Below are 21,390 nucleotides of genomic sequence, written 5' to 3' on the forward strand. Positions count from 1 at the left end.
TTGGGGTGAAACCCAATCACAACCAATGATCACCATATAATAACCCATGAGGCTCACCTCTCACCTCACAAACTGTGACTTCTGTTTAGTGTCATCAAGCTAAATAGACCTACTTGGTTCTAAAGCCAAGGCCAAAGAGCAACAAAGAATTCCCAAACAATATCACAACAATCCTATGTGAAAATAATGCTTCCAAGTACATCATTAAATTTTCATACTATCATTCCCCATTTTGCAGATGATGAAAGTAAGGTTCAGAGAAGTTAAATGAATTCACAAGTTAAAGACAAACAATAAACTGGAAGAAAATACTTATATTTGGCAAAGAACTGATATTCAGAATACAAAAATAAAATTTTCAGAGTGATAGAAAAATAAAGAAAAACAATCTCAGAAAATTGCAAAAGATAATGCACAGAAAACAAATGTTTGGTAAACATGAAACAGTTCTACTAATCTGGAATATTAAAATAATAACAAAAATCCTTCACCTATCAACCAGGAAACATTTTTAAAAACCAGTATTACCAAGTGTTGGCTAGGAAAAAATTGAAAGGACAATGCACATTGTTGTTGATAGTGTAAATTTTTAAGTCTTTTGGATGGCAATTTGGCAGTATCTGACAAATTTCAAATTAGTGCGCTTTTCAATATCTCCCCCAGGAAAATATTCTGACATGGAAATCAAGAGTTTGTTATAGCAATGCTCACCATGACACTGTAATAATAGCAAACACTGGATATAACCTAAATAGTTATATAAAGTATGGTACATTCATACTATGGGATATCATATGCCTAATAAAAACCATGTGGTAGATCTACATGCACTGATATGCAAAGCTCTTCAAAATATGTTAAGTTAAAAGAAATATTTCTTAAATTAACTTGTAGAGAACTATGCATAGTATGTTTAACACAACATGAATTATTTATATCTATACACACACATACAAGAACATAAAAAAGGACTGGCAGAATGCACAATAAACTACTGCTAGTTTACTCTGGGAAAAAAGTAATGGAGACTTTTACATTTTTCTTTGAATACTACTGTATTGTCTAAATATTTTAAAAGAATATATTCAAGTGTTGCTTTTTGTATAATATTGAATGGGGAAAGAGATATATAAAAAAACATTTATGGGAACATATCTTAACATAATAAAGGCCTTATGTGACAAACCCACAGCTAACATCATAATCAATGGCAAAAAGCTAAAAGCTTTTCTTCTACAATCTGGAACAAGACAAGGACATCCACTCTTTCCACTCTTATTCAAAAATGTTTAAGTCTCCATTACTTTTTTCCCAGAGTAAACTAGCAGTAGTTTATTGTGCATTCTTCCAGCACTAGAAGTGCTAGCCATATCAATGAGGCAAGAAAAAGAAATAAAAGGCATCCAAATTAGGAAGGAAGTGGTAAAACTGTCACTATTTGTAGGTGACATGATGCTATATATAGAACATCCTAAAGACTCTACCAGAAAACTACTAGAATCAATAAATGAAGTCAGTAAAGTCACAGGATACAAATTCAAAATACAGAAATATGTTGTGTTTCTATATACTAATAATGAACTAACAGGAATCACTTATTTGAAAAGATAGATGAAGATATATGCACTCCTATTTATTCCAGCATTATTTACAATAGACAAAATATGGAAACAACCTGATGTTCATCTATAGATGAATGGAAAAAAGATGTGGTACAGATATACTACAGAATATTACACAGCTGTGAAAAAGACTGAAACCTTGCCTTTGTGACAATATGGGTGGAGTAAGACTTTAAATTTCTCTATTTTCCCTTTTCCATGGAATAATCCTCCATCTGGTATACCTGGTCACCACAGAAGTGTGCAGCAATACATCAGGTAACATAACATTATCTTTGTTGAGGATATACTTTATTTAATAGTAATAGCTTATAGCTAACATTTCATAAGGACAAATGAAGTGGCAAGCATTACATTTAACTAGTCATTTAATCCTCACAACAATCCTATAAAATAGGTGGTAGAATTTTCACAACATATATTACTAAAAAAATGGAGAAATAGGACTCAAATACAGGTTCATGAGATGCAGAGTGGGCTCTTAACTATTAGAGCACCCTAATTTAAAACATCTTAAGTGAAACCACTTAAGATATATATTTTAGAAATATATCATGAAATAAAGTGCAAAACAGGTGTCTTTGAGAAGGGTCTTCAGATTATATACCCAAATTCTTGAAAGAACAAGTTTACTCTCTAATATCAGAGATAGTTCCTTGAGGAAAAAAGTGTTTTAAAGTACCACATTGTACCAATCCTTAGGACATTTGAGAATAGAAGAACAATGTTTCTGAAAATCAAATGAGAAGATAAATTTCTATATGTAATATCTATACGGCCCAAGATAGACTTCTTTGCTATGAAGGCTCTAGATTCAGTGCAAAGACATTTAACTTTGTAAGGCTAGAGTTTCAACTTTTTCCTTCCCAACAAGACACAGAATTTTCTATGCTCCTGAACTTTATTATCAACCTCAAACCCTACTAGTTGACTCTAGAGCTAAACCAACTGTTGAGTTTTTTTGTACCACACTTTTAAATTACCTTTGCCTACAACTTTAGGAAAACAGTTGAGTTATTAGACATCAATAGACAGTTTCTGAAAGTATTATGTTATGTGCTTCACAATAGTAAATTTGCCAATAATTTATACTCCTAGGAAAGCAAGCCATAAAAATTTTGAGTTAACCATAAAGGGGATGATGTTGGCAGGGCTATATTACCTTTTGGTCTGTGGTTACCAAATTCACTAGGCGCAGGGACTTTAATAGGTGTTGCTGAACTTTGAATGGCCAGCATACTGGGAGTGGCAGTAGTAGAGTTGGCCTTTGGTCTTTGTCTTGGTGCAATTGAGGTTTCTGTTGGTCCAATGGTATCTGTTATTCTATAACAAAGAATATATTTCATTCCAAATATTGGGATAATTTCCAATTTACTATTTGTTCTATAAAACATTTGTTTCAACACATCTACTTCATTACTGATGATGATGTTAATCTTCTTGGTTTCCTCCTACATCTCATTCTCAAGTATTAAATGTTTAATGACAATAAGAAAGTAAATAAAATAAACCTAACCATTTTCCTTAAACGAGTATGCTACTACCATTCATAGTATGCCACTGAAGCTAGTAGAAAAAGAATACAGGATTTCTATTAAGGAGATGAAATAAAATAATGAAACAGAAACCTCATAAAGTTTTAAACAAAATCAAGAGCAAACTCTCTGAACCAGTCAGAGAAATAAAAATACAAAACAAGTAACAGTCTCCCTTAGCTTGGACTCTAGGCCTAAGAAAGAAAAGACTGCACATTGGGGCATGTGAAACAAAAAAAAGGCTGGTAGTTTTAACAGGTGGAGCTACCTGCTCACATTCAACTCTTGAATCTTTAACTTTGCATTACTCAGAACACTGAATGGAAATTACATGAAACTCTACCACTAGGACTTAACTTTAGGCCAATGACATGGGTAATAAACATAGTTTTGAAGGCAAGAGACATTTGTCCTTGTCTTTCAAAAAATATCAGGAAAAATCAATAGCTTACATATTTTATCAACTTTGTTTTCCATAAATTCAGTACAAAAATTCAAGTATGTTAATAGTCATACATTCACTCTTCAACAGGATTGCAATAAAATCTCTTTACCAATTTCCCTTCACACATTTTCAAATTACTTTATACCTAAAAATTTTGCATACATATGATTTATCAAATACACATCTATCTGCTGCATTTGGAAAAAGTCCAGTCTACCAAACTGCACAGATCCATAGTTCTTTCTTATATCTGCATGTACCACAAGAGGGAGCCCTGTTAACAACTATCTTTCTAAGAAAGTGAAATTGAATTAAAAGATGTTAGAAAATAATAGAAATACATTGTATGTGTGCTGTTTCTAAAAATAACATTTATATTTTAGATGGGATAGGGAAGATATAAGACATATAAAAACTGAACTAAAAGGCAGTAAAATATCATATATAACCAATTATACCTCATTTTAATGACAAGTTATCTATTGAGTTCAAATTATGGGTGTGGCACTAAAACCAATGCTGTACTCCCTAAACTCAAGTAATTTGGAGAAACATTGTATACAACTTTTCGGTTTGTTTATCCATGCCTCATCCTACCTTGCTCCTGATCTACACTGCTCTGTCACAACACACGGGCATACCAAACCTCTAAAGAGCATATAAAAGTTGTGCAGACTTTGTTTAGTCTGGTGTTTCCCAATTTATTTGCCCAATGTACCAATATCTATTAAACAATTACTGTTATCCAGCAAACAAGACAAAATACCGTCTTTTCAAAGTATTTACAGTATTTGTAAATACTAGGAAGATAATGGCACAAACTCATAAAAATATAATAAAATACAAAATTATTGTATTGAGTATATTGAATTGATAAAAAAAATTTTTTTAAACAGTAAAAATAATCATTGCCAAGCTAGTATTGTCAAGAATTTAAGGGAGGAGTAATTCTACTTTTAATGTAGTTTGGCTAGAGAAGACTTTAGGAGGAACTGGAAATTTAAAATAATGCTTTCATTACATGGTGAAAAAGAAACTAAGCATTCTCTGTGAAGAAATGGGAAGAAAATGCTTGGACAGATTAGGCAACGTGAAGGTACAAACTTGACTGAAACTAAAGACTGAGTAATTACTGGTGTTAACACTGCTGTGTGGAGTCATCTGCACTATTACAACAGACAGCTGTTACCTCTACTTGCTTCCTTTCTTTTTTCCTCACTGAGCAATCTTCCTAAGAGACTATCTCTTCTTAAAATCTTTTGGTGTTTCCACCTGCCAGAACAGTGATTCTCAATCTTTCCATCTCTAAGATAAAAGTCACATCAGTTTCACATGTTTAACAGTCCCAAATCAGATGGAGATTTTGGGAGGTGGAAGGGGGCTTTAAAGAAGTAAAACACGGAGTGCCACAGATTGAAGGCAGGGCAGGCAGGTCAATATTCATAAAAGCTTTACAATGTGTAAACAATCATATTAGCTAATGATTTCTCCACACACTCTGCCCTCTGGAAACAAGCCTATTACATGAAAAAAAAAAGACTTACTTTATTTTTTAATTGTAAATTTTATACACATTTAGATTTTTTCAAGTTATTTACTGATACTATCAATAAAAAGTAAGTTTATATTTCTAATAAACACTAATAAACCTTTTTAAATATAATTTCTAATATAATAATTACAGATTGAACATACTATGAACAGCACTGCCAATATTAGTTGTACTGTGGTTCATCTGCTTAAAATTGTATAGCTGTAACTTGTGCCATGAAAAGCACCATTCCTGTTCAGTTGATTTGTGCTTTCCCATTTTCCAATTTATACCTACTTTTTTAGAGATTTAATTATTGACAGAATCATTATTTAAAAAACACAAGTAACAATAAAATTCAACTAAGTCCTACCAAATGTCATAATTCACAATTAGTGCTCAATTGTAATAGCAGTTGCTATCTATAACTATGTCATTGATAAGATAGACTGTCGATCATTCTAGATTCCTGCAAATTGGATGTCACTTTACTCCATCTCTTACTTCAGAGAGTATTTTAAAATTCAAGTGAATGAAGACAGTATTTTTAGAGTGATGCCATATTTTTTTAAAAACTAAATCATTCACAAGCAGTATTTTAACAATTTAACAGATTATTTACAACATATCTCACAACCAAGTCACAAATACTAGGACTGACTACAAGGTTGAAAACTCACTTGCCTAAAGATCAAAGTCCAAATTTCTTACCAAAACATATAAACAAAGTTGCTTATGACTGGCATTAACCTACCTCTCAGCTTCATTTTCCACCACTCCCATATATAGCAACTTATACTCCTATGTATACCCCCTTACCCACATGAAGGCCATTCCTTTTGCCTGAAGTGCCTGCCTGCTAGTTTTACACCCCATCAATCCAGGTGACTGACTAATTATCCTTCAAGGCCAGTTCCGCAATCCACCCCCAGGGAAAGGATTCTTTCTGTGCTCCTGTTTTTTCTGCTCCCAGTCTTTCCTCTCCTCCACTCTCAGAGTTGCTTGACACTTATCAGGTTTTAACTGTTTTCTTGTCAAATTCATTAGAATGTGAATAAACACTGTATCATTTCTTTGTATTTCCAGTATCTATATCTTGCCTATAATGGGTACATAACAAACATATTTTGTGTTAAATAAAACATTTTGTATAAGTAAACTATGACAAAAAAATTCTGTGACCAATAAACCTCCCAAATGCATTATTATACCTGTCTGATAATCTAAAATAAAAAGTCATGCTTATTAACTTTAAGATTTTTTAAATGCATGAGAAAAAATCATTAATCAGATTTAGATCTTAACCTACATAATATATGTCAACCTTAATGCAATAAGCAACTATGAAAAAGATTTAAAGTGGTATATTTCTTTACCAGACTTAAATGTACTATCTTATAACCATTCATTATAAATTATACATAGTCTAAGTATGTATTAGAATACATAACTTATGAATTTTGAATACACTAAAACAGTTGCCTATAAGAGATATTTTTTTCCTTAAGTTAAAAAAAAATACTAGCTATGAACTCATAACAAAATTTCATAAAGTTCCCATTTGACTCTACTCTAACACTGTAATTAATGTGACATTGTAATGTAATGCCAAAATGACCCAATGTAACATCACTGGTTACACAATTACTCCTTGATTACTGAGGGTAAACAGTTCAAGTAAGACTGATGACAAACCCTGTATATAATACATTTTATTTTACACTTGCTGTCTAAACTCTACACCACATGCAATAAGGAACACACAATTTTTTGTGGGTAAAGATGATATTTAATCAATGACATTTGCTGATTAAAAACAAGAAGCATACTCTTTTTTAAAAACACCTTATGAAATTTCAGCATAATTTTGCCTACCTGGCTTTTATTTGGCTTTTCCTAGAAGCTGCTTCACTAGCAGTCATCGGTTCAGGAAGAGCTGAAGGAACAGAAGAATTCTTGGAAGAAAAAAATAGAACTGTTCATTGTAGTTTTCATCTTAATTGCAGAAAGCTTTATTTAAAATGCTAGGCATATATTCTTAAGCTTAAAAAATTACTGTCTGTGAGATACTATTACTTTCACCTCACGTACCTACAAATTGTTCACATGAATTCACCAGATATAATTTGCAAATATCACTCTGCATGGTATGCAAATGTCACTTTCATATTCATGTTCCACAGAAACCCATGGAAAATAAACAGAAAAATATTAATATATCCATTTTACAAATGGGTACATCTTAGGTAAAAAGAAGAATTATTTTACACTTGTAAATCAATGACTATTTCACATTTTGGAAAAAGAAGTAAACACCAAGCATATGAGTAAAGTGCAGATCATTTTCATGACTTGTAAAGTCTAGAAAATGAGCAGAAGGCCTTATTCATTTGCTTGTGCTCATATAACATTTGGCCTAATATTGAGTAGTACTAAATAAATGTTTGCCGAGTTAAAAGCTAAAAAGTCCACAGGCAAATGTCAAAAAGAGCTACTTTCATTACCAGAATGGTATAACTGCCCGACTTTCACCTTCCACGGAGAATACCTTACCACTGGCATAGTAAGGACTTCAAAAAACAAAAAGGAAAGGTACAAACTTTTTTCTTGGTGGGATGGATTAAGTTATACCCAAAGGAAAACTGTAAGTCCAAGTTCAGGCCACAGTGATCTTTACAAAGTTGAAAATGGCTTAAAATCAGTGACGATTCTAGACCCTTATTATAATGAGCAGAGACTTGCCATACACAGTTAAGCTCATGTAGTTAAGTGTGTGCAAACACTAAATTTAATTCAAAGTCTTTGAATAATATTAACTATTCCCAACTCAGTACCTTCCACAGATGAGGTACTAGGTTTTACATTTATTATTTGTAATTCTCACAATTATTATCCTTCTACAGAAAAAGAAATGGACATTAAGGAACTTCCCAAAATACACATAATCGGTCACTGGTAAAGACAGAACTAACCCTAGGTCTCTCCATTTACGATGACTATGCTCTTCACACCAAAGGTAAACAAACTCCTAGAGTTTATAGTGCTTAGCATCTATGACACTCCTAGGCATCACCCACAGCCCAAAACAATCTAACAGCACCGTTTTTTGACAGATAGGCCCGAACTACCTAATAACAGCAGTTTGCACTGTGGCAGACAGAGGTCACTGTGCTGCTCTCAAAAATGCGAAACATCCTATAGTACCCCAAGTCTACTGTAGCTCCCAGTGCACCCACTACAGTTTGGCAACTGTAGGTTTATATAAAAAATATTAATCACAACACACTGTTAGACCACTTGTCACGAAACAAGTCTGAAACTGATATATACCAACAATGATAATATGACTTTAAATACATATCCTATCTGAACTACTTACATTGATGTTGGAGACTGGACAATCTTTCTTTGCAAATTTAAATGCAAAATAGGACACTTGAAATATATCAGGTCTATGCTCTGGATCTGGTTCAAGCATGAACCCTACAAGAATAGATCAAAATCTTAGAAAGTTTCACTGAACGCATAAGCGATTTAGTGGCACATTAAAAAGATAAAATATATACTTCTTTCATTTAAAGATCCATGAAGATCCCAACAAACTTTGTTAATATTTATAAAAAATATAGAAATTGTTCTTTTATATATGAATTTAAAGCATCTCAAGCTAAAAACAAACCAGTCATAGAACAGCTCTGTGCAAGAAGCATGAATAACAAATTTTAATATTATTCTAAGAAAGTGACACAAACAAAAAGTGAGCTTACTGAACACTGGGCAAATTATTCAAGAAGGTTCCAGGGCCATAGTAGAGGTCCTTATTTTTTTTACTATTTTCTAAAATACCTCTATGAATTTTTTAAAATCCTGAGTCACTGAGAGAAGATTAAGTTTTGTGCATAATAATCTACTTAACAAAGTACTACAGGGCTGACATTATAGTTTTTCAAAAACATACTTTCTTCTCATAGTGATGAAACAATATTCACCATAGATCTGTATTTCAACACATTATCCATATCATCACTTTAGTAGTATGAGCAAAGTTTTATGGTTATATTATAAACAGATTTCACAAGAACTTACACAGCATTTTCTTGAAATACCTGACCTTTTTCTAACCAAACTGGCCACTAGCACATGCTAATTTCACAGCCAATTTCACAAGGTTGACATTTATACTCAATTAAATAACGGAAAAATTCATATTTTATTAAGATATCTCCATATCCTAACTCTACTTCTTTAGCTCTTAATTCTTAAAATGTTTTATAAGTTCTTATAAGTTGAGAAATCATCCTCAACTTATTTTTAATGTAAAATTTATAGCATTAATTAGGTAATATTCTGAAATTTGCTAATAAAATTATAGAGCTATCAAAGAATATAAATAGCTAAGTTAAAAATATAAATCAAAATAAACCTTAATATTTGAACAATGTATAAACTTACTTTGGTTAAAAATGAACAGCATGATAAACTTACTTTGATTAAAAAGACAGTTGTTTGGCAAGTGACATTAAGCACAAACTTAGAAATTTATTTAGGAGACTGTGAACTCAGTTTTAATATATTCTGGCTGTAACTTGATTTTATACACTTTAAAAGATAAATATATATTATTTATAAAATAGATTTATTACTATCACACTGTCAAATGTAAATAACAGAAAACATTTAATGCAAATATTTATTAGTTTATATTAAACCTCACTTCAAATACAATTTGAGCAATCAACAAGGTTTATTTTTTTCCTCCAAAAATCATATTTTACCTTGATACCAAGAGATATTAAATGTTTTAAAAGTAACAGAAGTACATGACATGGGGATAAAATCAGACTTCTAACAATAAATGTTTATATAATTTTTTAAGACCAAACAAATCACAAGAAATTTCTCAAATTCACAAAATTATGATTAATGATTTTTCTATTTTAGCAGTTAAGTTTATTTAGCTTTTAAAATAAAATCCTAACAATAGGTAAGTAAAAATATTATTCCTATAAAGAACTTAAAGTAAAGCATAAGAATTTTTTAAATACATGAGAAAATTAGAACAAAAGGTGAAGTAATGGCTGAGAGACCCCTACCCTGGCCAAAACAAAAAATAGGATAATGATGTCAATAAAGAAAATGCATATGGGGGGTTGGGTGGAGAGTGGAGAAAAAGATGGCAGAGTAGGAAGGCAAGGCTAAAACCTTCTCCCAAATACATATAAAAGAAGAAAATACAGCAAATACAACTAAACCTGAAAACGACCTGAAGACAAAACAAAAGATTACCCTACACCTGGGGAAGAAGAGAATAACACACAAAAAAGGGTAAAATGGCAGAACCATGGTCAAGTGGGACCCAAGTCCTCCCCCCAACCCAGCCCACAGACAAAGAAAGAGGAACAGAGTTGGGAAGGGATAGGAGCACAGAAACACTGGACACACAAGTCCACATTACTTTGGGTTCTGGTGATTATCAGTCCTGGTCACCAGGGACAGCTGGGAACACTCACGGAGGCTGAGATCCCAGCCACTTTTGGAGGACAGGCACATTCCACCAGTCCAGACACCCAAAGCAGAGTTGGGAGTTAGAAAGACTTGCCAGCAGTGGGAGGGATACCAAAGGGGTGAGAGTTGGACAGAGCTCTCACCTAAGGAGAAATGGCAGGTGGGCAATACCTATGTAGCCCTTCCTAGGCCCAACAGGTCACAAGTTCTCGGGAGCCCCAGATGCTCCATCACCCTCGCTGGCAACAAAGCCCAAAGGCTCCTCCTTGTGAATACTGCTGGAAGCCCACCCACTCGGCCCAGCAGCAGCATCAGACTTTGCTGCCTGGCAGATGGAGGAAGACCCTCCCAGCTTCTTCACCTCATTTCAGCCCAACTGGAGAAGTGCCTGCAGGAGCCAGCACTGAAAGCTCCTTCCTCCCCGAGGAATTTGGAAACCTGGTGCTGTGCATCCTGTCCTGCCCCAGAGCTGCACACAGTCCACCCACCCCATTAACCCTGAAGTTCCGACATTGCTGCAGGGCAAGCAGAGGGTGGCCCCTATCACAAATATTCCAACAGAGGCTTCTGCTCAAATAACAAAGCAGTTGAGGTAAATTACCTGTGCTGCAGACAGACAGAAAGGTGGTCCTGCCCACTGCACACCAACAACAGCTGGGGGACCCACAAAGTAGAACCAGGCACAAGAGCAAAAAGAATCCTGACCTTCAGGGCACCAAAGGATGCCTATTACTCTATAGGCTAGGAAGCATAGCAGATCCATTTAATACAAAGAAAGAAACAGAGAAACCCTGACAAAATGAAGAGGCAAAGGTATATATTCCAAACAAAACTACAGGACAAGACATAAGAAAGAGGGCTAAATGAAACAGAGATCACCAATCTTCTTGATAAAAATATCTAAGTAAGAGTCATAAATGTGCTCACTGATTTACAGAAAAATATGGAAGATTTCAGGGAGGACTTCAACAAAAGGGACAGAAGAGCTGAAAAAGAGTCACAAAGAATATAGTAACTGAAATGAAACATAAAATGAAAGGATTGCACAGATTACTGCAAATAGAGGAGACAATAAATGAGATGGAAATTAGAAAAGAGAAACACAATGAAGCTGGAACACAGAAAAAAAAGAATCTCTAGGAACAGAGAATGATAAGAAAACTATGCAAACAAGCCAAACAAAACAATATTCACCTAACAGGGGTAAGGGAAAGAGAAGAGAGACACAAAGGGATAGAAAGTCTGTTTGAGTAAACAATTGTTGAAAACTTCCCCTATCTGTGGAAGAAAATAGACACTCAGGTCTTGGAAGCACAGAAAGCCCCTAACAAAAGGAACCCCAGGGTGACAACACAAAGACATATAATTAAAACAGCAAAGACAAAGGCTAAGAAGAGAGTATTGAAATCAGTAAGAAAGAAAACAGATTGCATATAAAGGAAACCCCATCAGGGTTTCAGAGGATTCTCAGCAGAAACTTTACAAGCCAGAAGGCAGTGGCATGAAAACCTTAATGTACTGAAGCAGAAGGACCTTCAACCAAGAATCCTATACCTGGCAAGATTATCATTTAAATTTGAAGCAGGGATTAAACATTTTCTAGATAAACAAAAGTTGAAGGAATTTACCACCACTAAACCAGCCTTACAGGATACATTAAAGGGACTGCTGAAGACAGCAATGTTCCTAAAGTTAAATAGCTTTCACCAGTGAAAAAAACTCATACTAAAGGTAGCAGACCAAATAATGACCAAGCAAGTATGAAATTAAACTAAAAGAAGCAAAATAAACTTTACACAAAATCAGTCAAGGGATACACAAAATATTAAGTGGTGTATTTTTTTACAACATTGAAATAGTGTATTTTTTTCCTACATATATGTACAACAGTAACAATATTACACACAGCAGTTAACAGTAGTATAACTTCATTCTGGTACCTGGACACGATTCCATTTTGTGTAAATATGTGGGAGGGGTCTTCACACACATTTACACTAAGCAATTCTCAGATACACCAGCAGGACATCTGAGATCTACACTCAGTTCTGATGGTAACTACATGGAGACAGCACCAGATTCCCAGGTTAAGGGCTCCATCCTACAAGACTGATTCCCCACTCCAGATGCTGGTCACAAGCCCGAGGCAGTACCTGTGCTTCTGACCTACCAGCTATAGATTGGACCTCCCCCTTAGATTTGATTAATTTGCTAGAGTGGCTCAAAGAACTCAGGCAAAAACATTTACCAGTTTAATAAAGGATACAAGTTAACAACCAGATGAAAGACATAAGGCAAGACCCCAAATAAAGAAGCTAGCCCTTGTGCAGCTTGGAGCCTGGCTCTAGCATGTGGAGGCATTGTGGTTCCCCAAGAATAGAAGATCTCTCTGACGAAGAAGCACGATGCAACGAAGCAGAGTGGGCAGAGAACGAGAAAGATAAGCTCTTCTCCTGGGTTTTTGTGGGGGCTTCATTGCATAGTCATTATTGATGAAATGGCCATTGGTGATCCAACCTCCAGCTGCCACCCCTGGGTAGGGGGTGCAAAAGTCTCTCATTAACATGACAAAGAACACCCATTTCAACTTTAAGACTCTTTAGTGTTTTCAGGAACTGTGGATGAAGACAAAATATACCTGAGAAATTATGTATTTTGTCATATGAATGACCAGATATGTACTCCTTATAACTCATTATATCACAGACATCTTATAAATAAAGTACAGAGGAGGAAGAAGAAAAAAAAGTACCTTCAGATTGTGTTTGAAATAGAGTAATCATCAATTTAAAATATTATATTGTAAAGAAGCTAACCTTGAACTTTTGGTAACCACAAAACTAAAGCCAACAATAAATACAAACAAAAATAAATAAATTTTAAAAAAAGAGAAAAATCCAATTACAACACTAAAGAAAACCATCAATAACAAGAGAAGAGTGTAAGACAGGAAGAAAGGAACAGAGAAGAGTAATAAAAACAAAGAGAAAACAACTAACAAAATGGCAATAAGTACATATCTATCAATAATTACCTTAAATGTAAATGGACTGAATGAACCAAGCAAAAGACATGGAGTGGCAGAATGGATAAAAAAACAAGACCCATCAATATGCTGCCTACAAGAGACTCATTTCAGATCCAAAGACATAAACAGACTAAAAGTGAAGGGATGGAAAAAGATATTTAATTCAAATAATAGGGAGAAAAACTCAGGATTAGCAGTACTTAGATCAGACAAAACAGATTTCTAAACAAAGAAAGTAACAACAAAGAAGGACATTACATAATGATAAAGGGGTCAGTCCAACAAGAGGATATAACCATTGTAAATATCTACACACCCAACACAGAAACACCTAAACATGTAAAACAAATACAAACAGAACTCAAGGAAGAAACAGACTGCAATACATTCATTTTAGGAGACTTTAACACACCAGTCACATCAATAGATTAAACAGACAGAAAATAAATAAGGAAACAGAGGCACTGAACAATTACATTAGATCAGATGGACCTAATAGACATCTACAGAACACCCCACATAAAAGCAGCAAGATACACATTTTTCTCAAGTGTACATGGAAAAGTCTCTAGACTAGATCATATATTAGGCCACAAAAAGAGCCTCAATAAATTCAAAAAGATTGAAAGTGTAACAAGTAGCATCTCAGACCACAATTGTACGACTAGAAATAAATTACACAAAGAAAACAAAAAAGCCTATAACACATGGAGACTAAAATCATGCTTTTAAATAATCAATGGATCCATGATCAAATTCAAACAGAAATCAAGCAATAGATGGAGACAAATGAAAACAAAACTACAACAGACCAAAATCTGTGTGTTGCTGAGAAGGCAGTTATAAGAGGAAAGTATACAGCACTATAGTCTTACCTCAAATAACAAGAAAAATCCGAAATAAACAGTCTAAATTCACAATTAAAGAAACTAGAAAAAAAAGAATGAATGAATCCGAAAGTTAGTAGAAAGAGGGACATAATAAATATTACAGTAGAAATAAATAGAGAAGAATAAAACAATAGGAAAAAAAACAATTAAACCATGAGCTGGTTCTCTGAAAAAATAAACAAAATAGATAAACCCCTAGCCAGACTTATCAAGAAAAAAAGAGTTGATACACATAAAGTCAGAAACAAAGGGATAATCACAATAGATAACACAAAAATACAAAGAATTATTTCATACAATTACATGTCAATCAATTGGACAATCTAGAATGGACAAATTTCTATAAAAATGCAACCTACCAAGATTGACCCCAGAAAGAAACAGGAAACATGAACAGACCAATTAACAGAAAAATCGAACTGATCATCAAATACTCCTAGCAAACAAAAATCCAGGCTAGAACAGCTGAATTCCACCAAACATTTAAAGTAGACCTAATACCCATCCTCCTTAAAGTTTTCCAAAAAGCAGAAGAGGGAATACTTGAAAACCCATCCTATGAGGCCAGCATCACTCTAATACCAAAACCAGACTCTAATACCAAAACCAGACAAAGGCATAACAAAAGAAAATTATACACCAGTATCCCTGATGAACAAAGATACAAAAATCCTCCATAAAGTATCAGAAAACCAAATTTTAAAAAAATCAGAAAGATCATGACCATGACCATATGGGATATATTCCAGGTTTACAAGGACGGTGCAATATTCATAAATCAGTCAATACCATACATCACATTTTAAAAAAAAGACAAAAGTCACATAATCATCTCAATAGATGCTGAAAAAGCATTTCACACGCTGAAAAATTCAACATCCATTCATGATAAAAAGTCTCAACAAAATGGGTTTGGAGGGTACATACCTCAACATAACAAAGGCCATATACTACAAACCCACAGCCAAAATCACACTTAATAGCTAAGAGCTGAAAGCTTTTCTTCTAAGATCAGGAACAAGACAAGGACGTCCACTCTCAACACCTTTATTCAACATAGTACTAGAAGTCCTAGCCACGGCAATCAGAAAAAGCAAAGAAATAAAAGGAAGAAGTTAAACTGTCACTGTTTGCAGATGACATGATATTATACATAAAAAACCCCAAAGATTCCACCAAAAAACTATCAGAACTACTAACAGGATTCACCAAAGTTCTAGAATGCAAAATTAATTCACAGAAATCCAATGTATTCCCATATACTAGCAATGAACTAGCAGGAAGAGAAATCAGAATAACACCTCCATTTACAATTACACTGAAAAAAATAAAATACCCAGGAATAAACTTAACCAAGGAGCTGAAAGACCCATACTCTGAAAACTCTAAGAAACTAATGAGAGAAATTAAAGACACCTGTAAATGGAAATCTATTCTGTGCTCATGGATAGGAAGAATTAATATTGTCAGAATGACCATCCTGCCCAAAGGAATTTAGAGATTGAATGCAATCCCTATCAAAATACCAACAGCATTCTTCAATAAACAAGAATAGATTGTTCTAAAATTCACATGGAACCACAAAAAACCCTGAATAGAAAAAGCAATGCTGAGAAAGAACAAAGTTGGAGAGATTACACTCCCTAACTTCAAGCTCTACTACAAAGCTACTGTAATCAAAACAGTGTGGTACTGGCACAAGAACAGACCCACAGATCAATGACGAATAAGAACCCAGATATAAACCCATGCATATATGGTCAACTAATATAAAATAAAGGAGCCATGAATTATACAATGGGGAAAAGAAAGCCTCTGCAACAACTGGTGTTGGCAAAACTGGACAGCTACATGTTAAAGAATGAACCTAGATTATTGTCTAATGCCATACACAAAAGTAAACTCAAAATGGATCAAAGACGCAACTGTAAGACATGAAACCTGACACTTTTCCAAAGAAGAAATTCAGATGGCCAACAGGCACATGAAAAGATGCTCCCTTGGCACATAGCCAAGACATGAAAGCAACCTAAGTGTCCATCAGTAGATGAATAGATAAAGAAGATGTGGTACATATACACAGTGGAATATTATTAAGCCATAAGAAGAAAACAAATCCTACCATTTGCAACAACAGGGATGGAGCTAGAGGGTATTATGCTCATTGAAATAAGCCAGGCAGAGAAAGACAAGTACCAAATGATTTAACACATCTGTGGAATATTAGAACAAAGCAAAAACTAAAGGAACAAAAGAGCAGCAGACACACAGAATCCAAGAATGGACTAAGAGTTACCAAAGGGAAAGGGACTGGGGAGAATGGGAGGGGAGGGAGGGAGAAAGAGGAAAAAGGGGATTTACGATTAGCACCCATAATGTAGGGGGTGCACAGAGAAGGCAGTACAACACAGAGAAGACAAGTACTGATTCTATAGCATCTTACAAAGCTGATGGACAGTGACTGTAATGCAGTTTTGGGTGGGGTCTTGATAATGGGGTGATTCTAGTAACCATAATGTTACTCATGTAATTCTACATTAATGATATCAAAAAGAAAAAAAAAAGACATGAAACCATAAAACCCTTCTAAGAAAACATAGGCAAAAATCTCCTGAACATAATATGAGCAATTTTTTTCTGGACACATATGCTTTCGGAGAAACCAAAAATGAACAAGTGAGACTACATCAAACTAAAAGGCTTCAGTGCAGCAAAGTACACCATCAGCTGGACAAAGGAAACCTAGAGTATGGGAGAATATACTCATAAATGACTCATCTGATAAGGGATTAACATCCAAGGTACATAAAGAGCAAATACGCCTCAACATCCAAAAAACAAACAAATAACATGATTAAAAAATGGGTGGAGGCAAACCAACAAGAAGGAAAGCTTTTCCACCTATCAATCGTACCAGCTCTGCAAACTATCTCTATCACCACGAAAAGGCAAAACTACAGGCAGACAAAGATCACAGAGACAACACCTGAGGAGACAGACCTAACCAGTCTTCATGAAAAAGAATTCAAAATAAAAATCATGAACATGCTGACGGAGATGCAGAGAAAAATGCAAGAGCAATGGGATGAGATGCAGAGAAAAATGCAAGAGCAATCGGATGAAGTCCGGAGGGAGATCACAGATGTCAGGAAGGAGATCACAGAAGTGAAACAAACCCTGGAAGGATTTATAAGCAGACTGGATACGATGCAAGAGGCCATTGAAGGAATACAAACCAGAGAACAGGAACGTATAGAAGCTGACATAGAGAGAGATAAAAGGATCTCCAGGAACAAAACAATACTAAGAGAACTATGTGACCAATTCCAAAGGAAAAATATCTCTATTATAGGGGTACCAGAAGAATAAGAGAGAGGATAGAAAGTCTCTTTGAAGAAATAATTGCTGAAAACATCCCCAAATTGGGGGAGGAAATAATCGAACAGACCATGGAAATACACAGAACCCCCAACAGAAAGGATCCAAGGAGGACAACACCAAGACACATAATAATTACAATGGCAAGGATCAAGGACAAGGAAAGAGTTTTAAAGGCAGCTAGAGAGAAAAAGTCACCTACAAAGGAAAACCCATCAGGCTAACATCAGACTTCTCGACAGAAACCCTACAGGCCAGAAGAGAATGGCATGATATATTTAATGCAATGAAACAGAAGGGCCTTGAACCAAGGATACTGTACCAAACATGACTATCATTTAAATATGATGGCAGGATTAAACAATTCCCAGACAAGCAAAAGCTGAGGGAATTTGCTTCCCACAAACCACCTCTACAGGGCATCTTACACGGACTGCTCTAGATGGGAACACTCCTAAAAAGAGCACAGAACAAACCACACAACATACGAAGAATGGAGGAGGAGGAAAAAGAAGGGAGAGAAGAAAAGAATCTTCAGACAGTGTATATAACAGCTCAATAAGCAACCTAAGTTACGCAGTAAGATACTACAGAGGCTAACCTTGAACCTTTGGTAACCACGAATCTAAAGCCTGCAATGGCAATACGTATATCTATCAACAGTCACCCTAAATGTAAATGGACCAATCAAAAGACACAGAGTAATAGAATGGATAAAAAAGCAAGACCCATCTCTATGCTGCTTACAAGAAACCAACCTCAAATCCAAAGACATGCACAGAAAAAAAGTCAAGGGATGGAAAACCGTATTTCAGGCAAACAACAGTGAGAAGAAAGCAGGCGTTGCAGTACTAATATCAGACAAAATAGACTTCAAAACAAAGTAACGAGAGATAAAGAAGGACACTACATAATTAATGCTAAAGGGCTCAGTCCAACAAGAGGATATAACCATTCTAAATATATATGCACCCAACACAGAGGCACCAGCATATGTGAAACAAATACTAACACAATTAAAGTGGGAAATACACAGCAATGCATTCATTTTAGGAGACTTAAACACACCACTCACCCCAAAGGATAGATCCACCGGGCAGAAAATAAGTAAGGACACACGGGCACTGAACAACACACTGGAACAGATGGACCTAATAGACATCGAAAGAACTCTACATCCAAAAGCAACAGGATATACACTCTTCTCAAGTGCACATGGAACATTCTCCAGAATCGACCACATACTAGGCCACAAAAAGAGCCTCAGTAAATTCCAAAATATTGAAATTCTACCAACCAATTTTTCAGACCACAAAGGTATAAAACTAGAAATAAATTCTACAAAGAAAACAAAAAGGCTAACAAACACATGCAGGCTTAACAACATGCTTCTAAATAATCAATGGATCAATGGACAAATCAAAAGAGATCAAGGAATATATAGAAACAAATGACAACAACAACACAAAGCCCCAACATCTCTGGGACGCAGCGAAAGCAGTCTTAAGAGGAAAGTATATAGAGATCCAGGCACACTTGAAGAAGCAAGAACAATCCCAAATGAATAGTCTAACATCACAACTATCGAAACTGAAAAAGAAGAACAAATGAGCAGAAGGAGGGACATAACAAAGATCAGAGAAGAAATAAACAAAATTGAGAAGAATAAAACAATAGCAAAAATCAATGAAATCAAGAGCTGGTTCTTTGAGAAAATAAACAAAATAGATAAGCCTCTAGCCCAACTTATTAAGAGAAAAAGAGAATCAACACAAATCAACAGAATCAGAAATGAGAACGGAATAATAACGAAAGACTCCACAGAAATACAAAGAATTATTAAAGTCTACTATGAAAACCATTATGTCAACAAGCTGGAAAACCTAGAAGAAATGGAGAACTTCCTAGAAAAATACAACCTCCCAAGACTGACCAAGGAAGAAACACAAAAGTTAAACAAACCAATAACTAGAAAAGAAATTGAAACAGTAATCAAAAAACTACCCAAGAACAAAACCCCGGGCCGGACTGAATTACCTCGGAATTCTATCAGACACACAGAGAAGACATAATACCCATTCTCCTTAAAGTGTTCCAAAAAATAGAAGAGGAGGGTATACTCCCAAACTCATTCTATGAAGCCAACATCACCCTAATACCAAAACCAGACAGAGACCCCACCAAAAAAGAAAATTACAGACCAATATCCCTGATGAATTTAGATGCAAAAATACTCAATAAAATATTAGCAAACAGAATTCAACAGTGTATCAAAAGGATCATACACCATGACCAAGTGGGGTTCATCCCAGGGATGCAAGGATGGTACAACATTCGAAAATCCATCAACATCATCCACCACATCAACAAAAAGAAAGACAAAAACTACATGATCATCTCCATAGATGCTGAAAAAGCATTTGACAAAATTCAACATCCATTCATGATAAAAACTCTCAGAAAAATGGGAATAGAGGGCAAGTACCTCAACATAATAAAGGCCATATATGATAAACCCACAGCCAGCATTATACTGAACAGCGAGAAGCTGAAAGCATTTCCACTGAGATCGGGAACAAGACAGGGGTGCCCACTCTCCACACTGTTATTTAACATAGTACTGGAGGTCCTAGCCACGGCAATCAGACAAAACAAAGAAATACAAGGAATCCAGATTGGTAAAGAAGAAGTTAAACTGTCACTATTTGCAGATGATATGATACTGTACATAAAAAACCCTAAAGACTCAACTCCAAAACTACTAGAACTGATATCGGAATACAGCAAAGTTGCAGGAAACAAAATTAACACACAGAAATCTGTAGCTTTCCTATACACTAACAATGAATCAATAGAAAGACAAATCAGGAAAACAATTCCATTCACCATTGCATCAAAAAGAATAAAATACCTAGGAATAAACCTAACCAAAGAAGTGAAAGACTTATACTCTGAAAACTACAAGTCACTCTTAAGAGAAATTAAAGGGGACACTAATAAATGGAAACTCATCCCATGCTCATGGCTAGGAAGAATTAATATCGTCAAAATGGCCATCCTGCCCAAAGCAATATACAGATTTGATGTAATCCCTCTCAAATTACCAGCAACATTCTTCAATGAATTGGAACAAATAATTCAAAAATTCATATGGAAACACCAAAGACCCCAAAGAGCCAAAGCAAATCCTGAAAAAGAAGAATAAAGTAGGGGGGATCTCACTCCCCAACTTCAAGCTCTACTACAAAGCCATAGTAATCAAGACAATTTGGTACTGGCACAAGAACAGAGCCACAGACCAGTGGAACAGATTAGAGACTACAGAAATTAACCCAAACATATATGGTCAATTAATATTTGATAAAGGAGCCATGGACATACAATGGCAAAATGACAGTCTCTTCAACAGATGGTGCTGGCAAAACTGGACAGCTACATGTAGGAGAATGAAACTGG

General features: G+C 35.0%; 1 protein-coding gene across 5 annotated transcripts in view; it reads right to left on the minus strand.

The window, feature by feature from the left end:
- BMP2K (BMP2 inducible kinase) overlaps positions 1-21,390 on the minus strand; it is a 182,548-nt gene that overhangs the window by 35,174 nt on the left and 125,984 nt on the right. For all 5 annotated transcript variants that reach the window (XM_037014861.2, XM_037014864.2, XM_037014860.2 and 2 more), the window contains exons 8-10: positions 8,513-8,616; positions 7,009-7,088; positions 2,785-2,945 (exon numbers count right to left, since the gene is read on the minus strand). In XM_037014861.2, the coding sequence (XP_036870756.2) occupies positions 2,785-2,945; positions 7,009-7,088; positions 8,513-8,616 (345 nt within the window). The remainder of the gene's footprint in view (positions 1-2,784; positions 2,946-7,008; positions 7,089-8,512; positions 8,617-21,390) is intronic.

Source organism: Manis javanica, chromosome 5 (assembly GCF_040802235.1).
Source record: "Manis javanica isolate MJ-LG chromosome 5, MJ_LKY, whole genome shotgun sequence".
Taxonomy (NCBI): domain Eukaryota; kingdom Metazoa; phylum Chordata; class Mammalia; order Pholidota; family Manidae; genus Manis; species Manis javanica.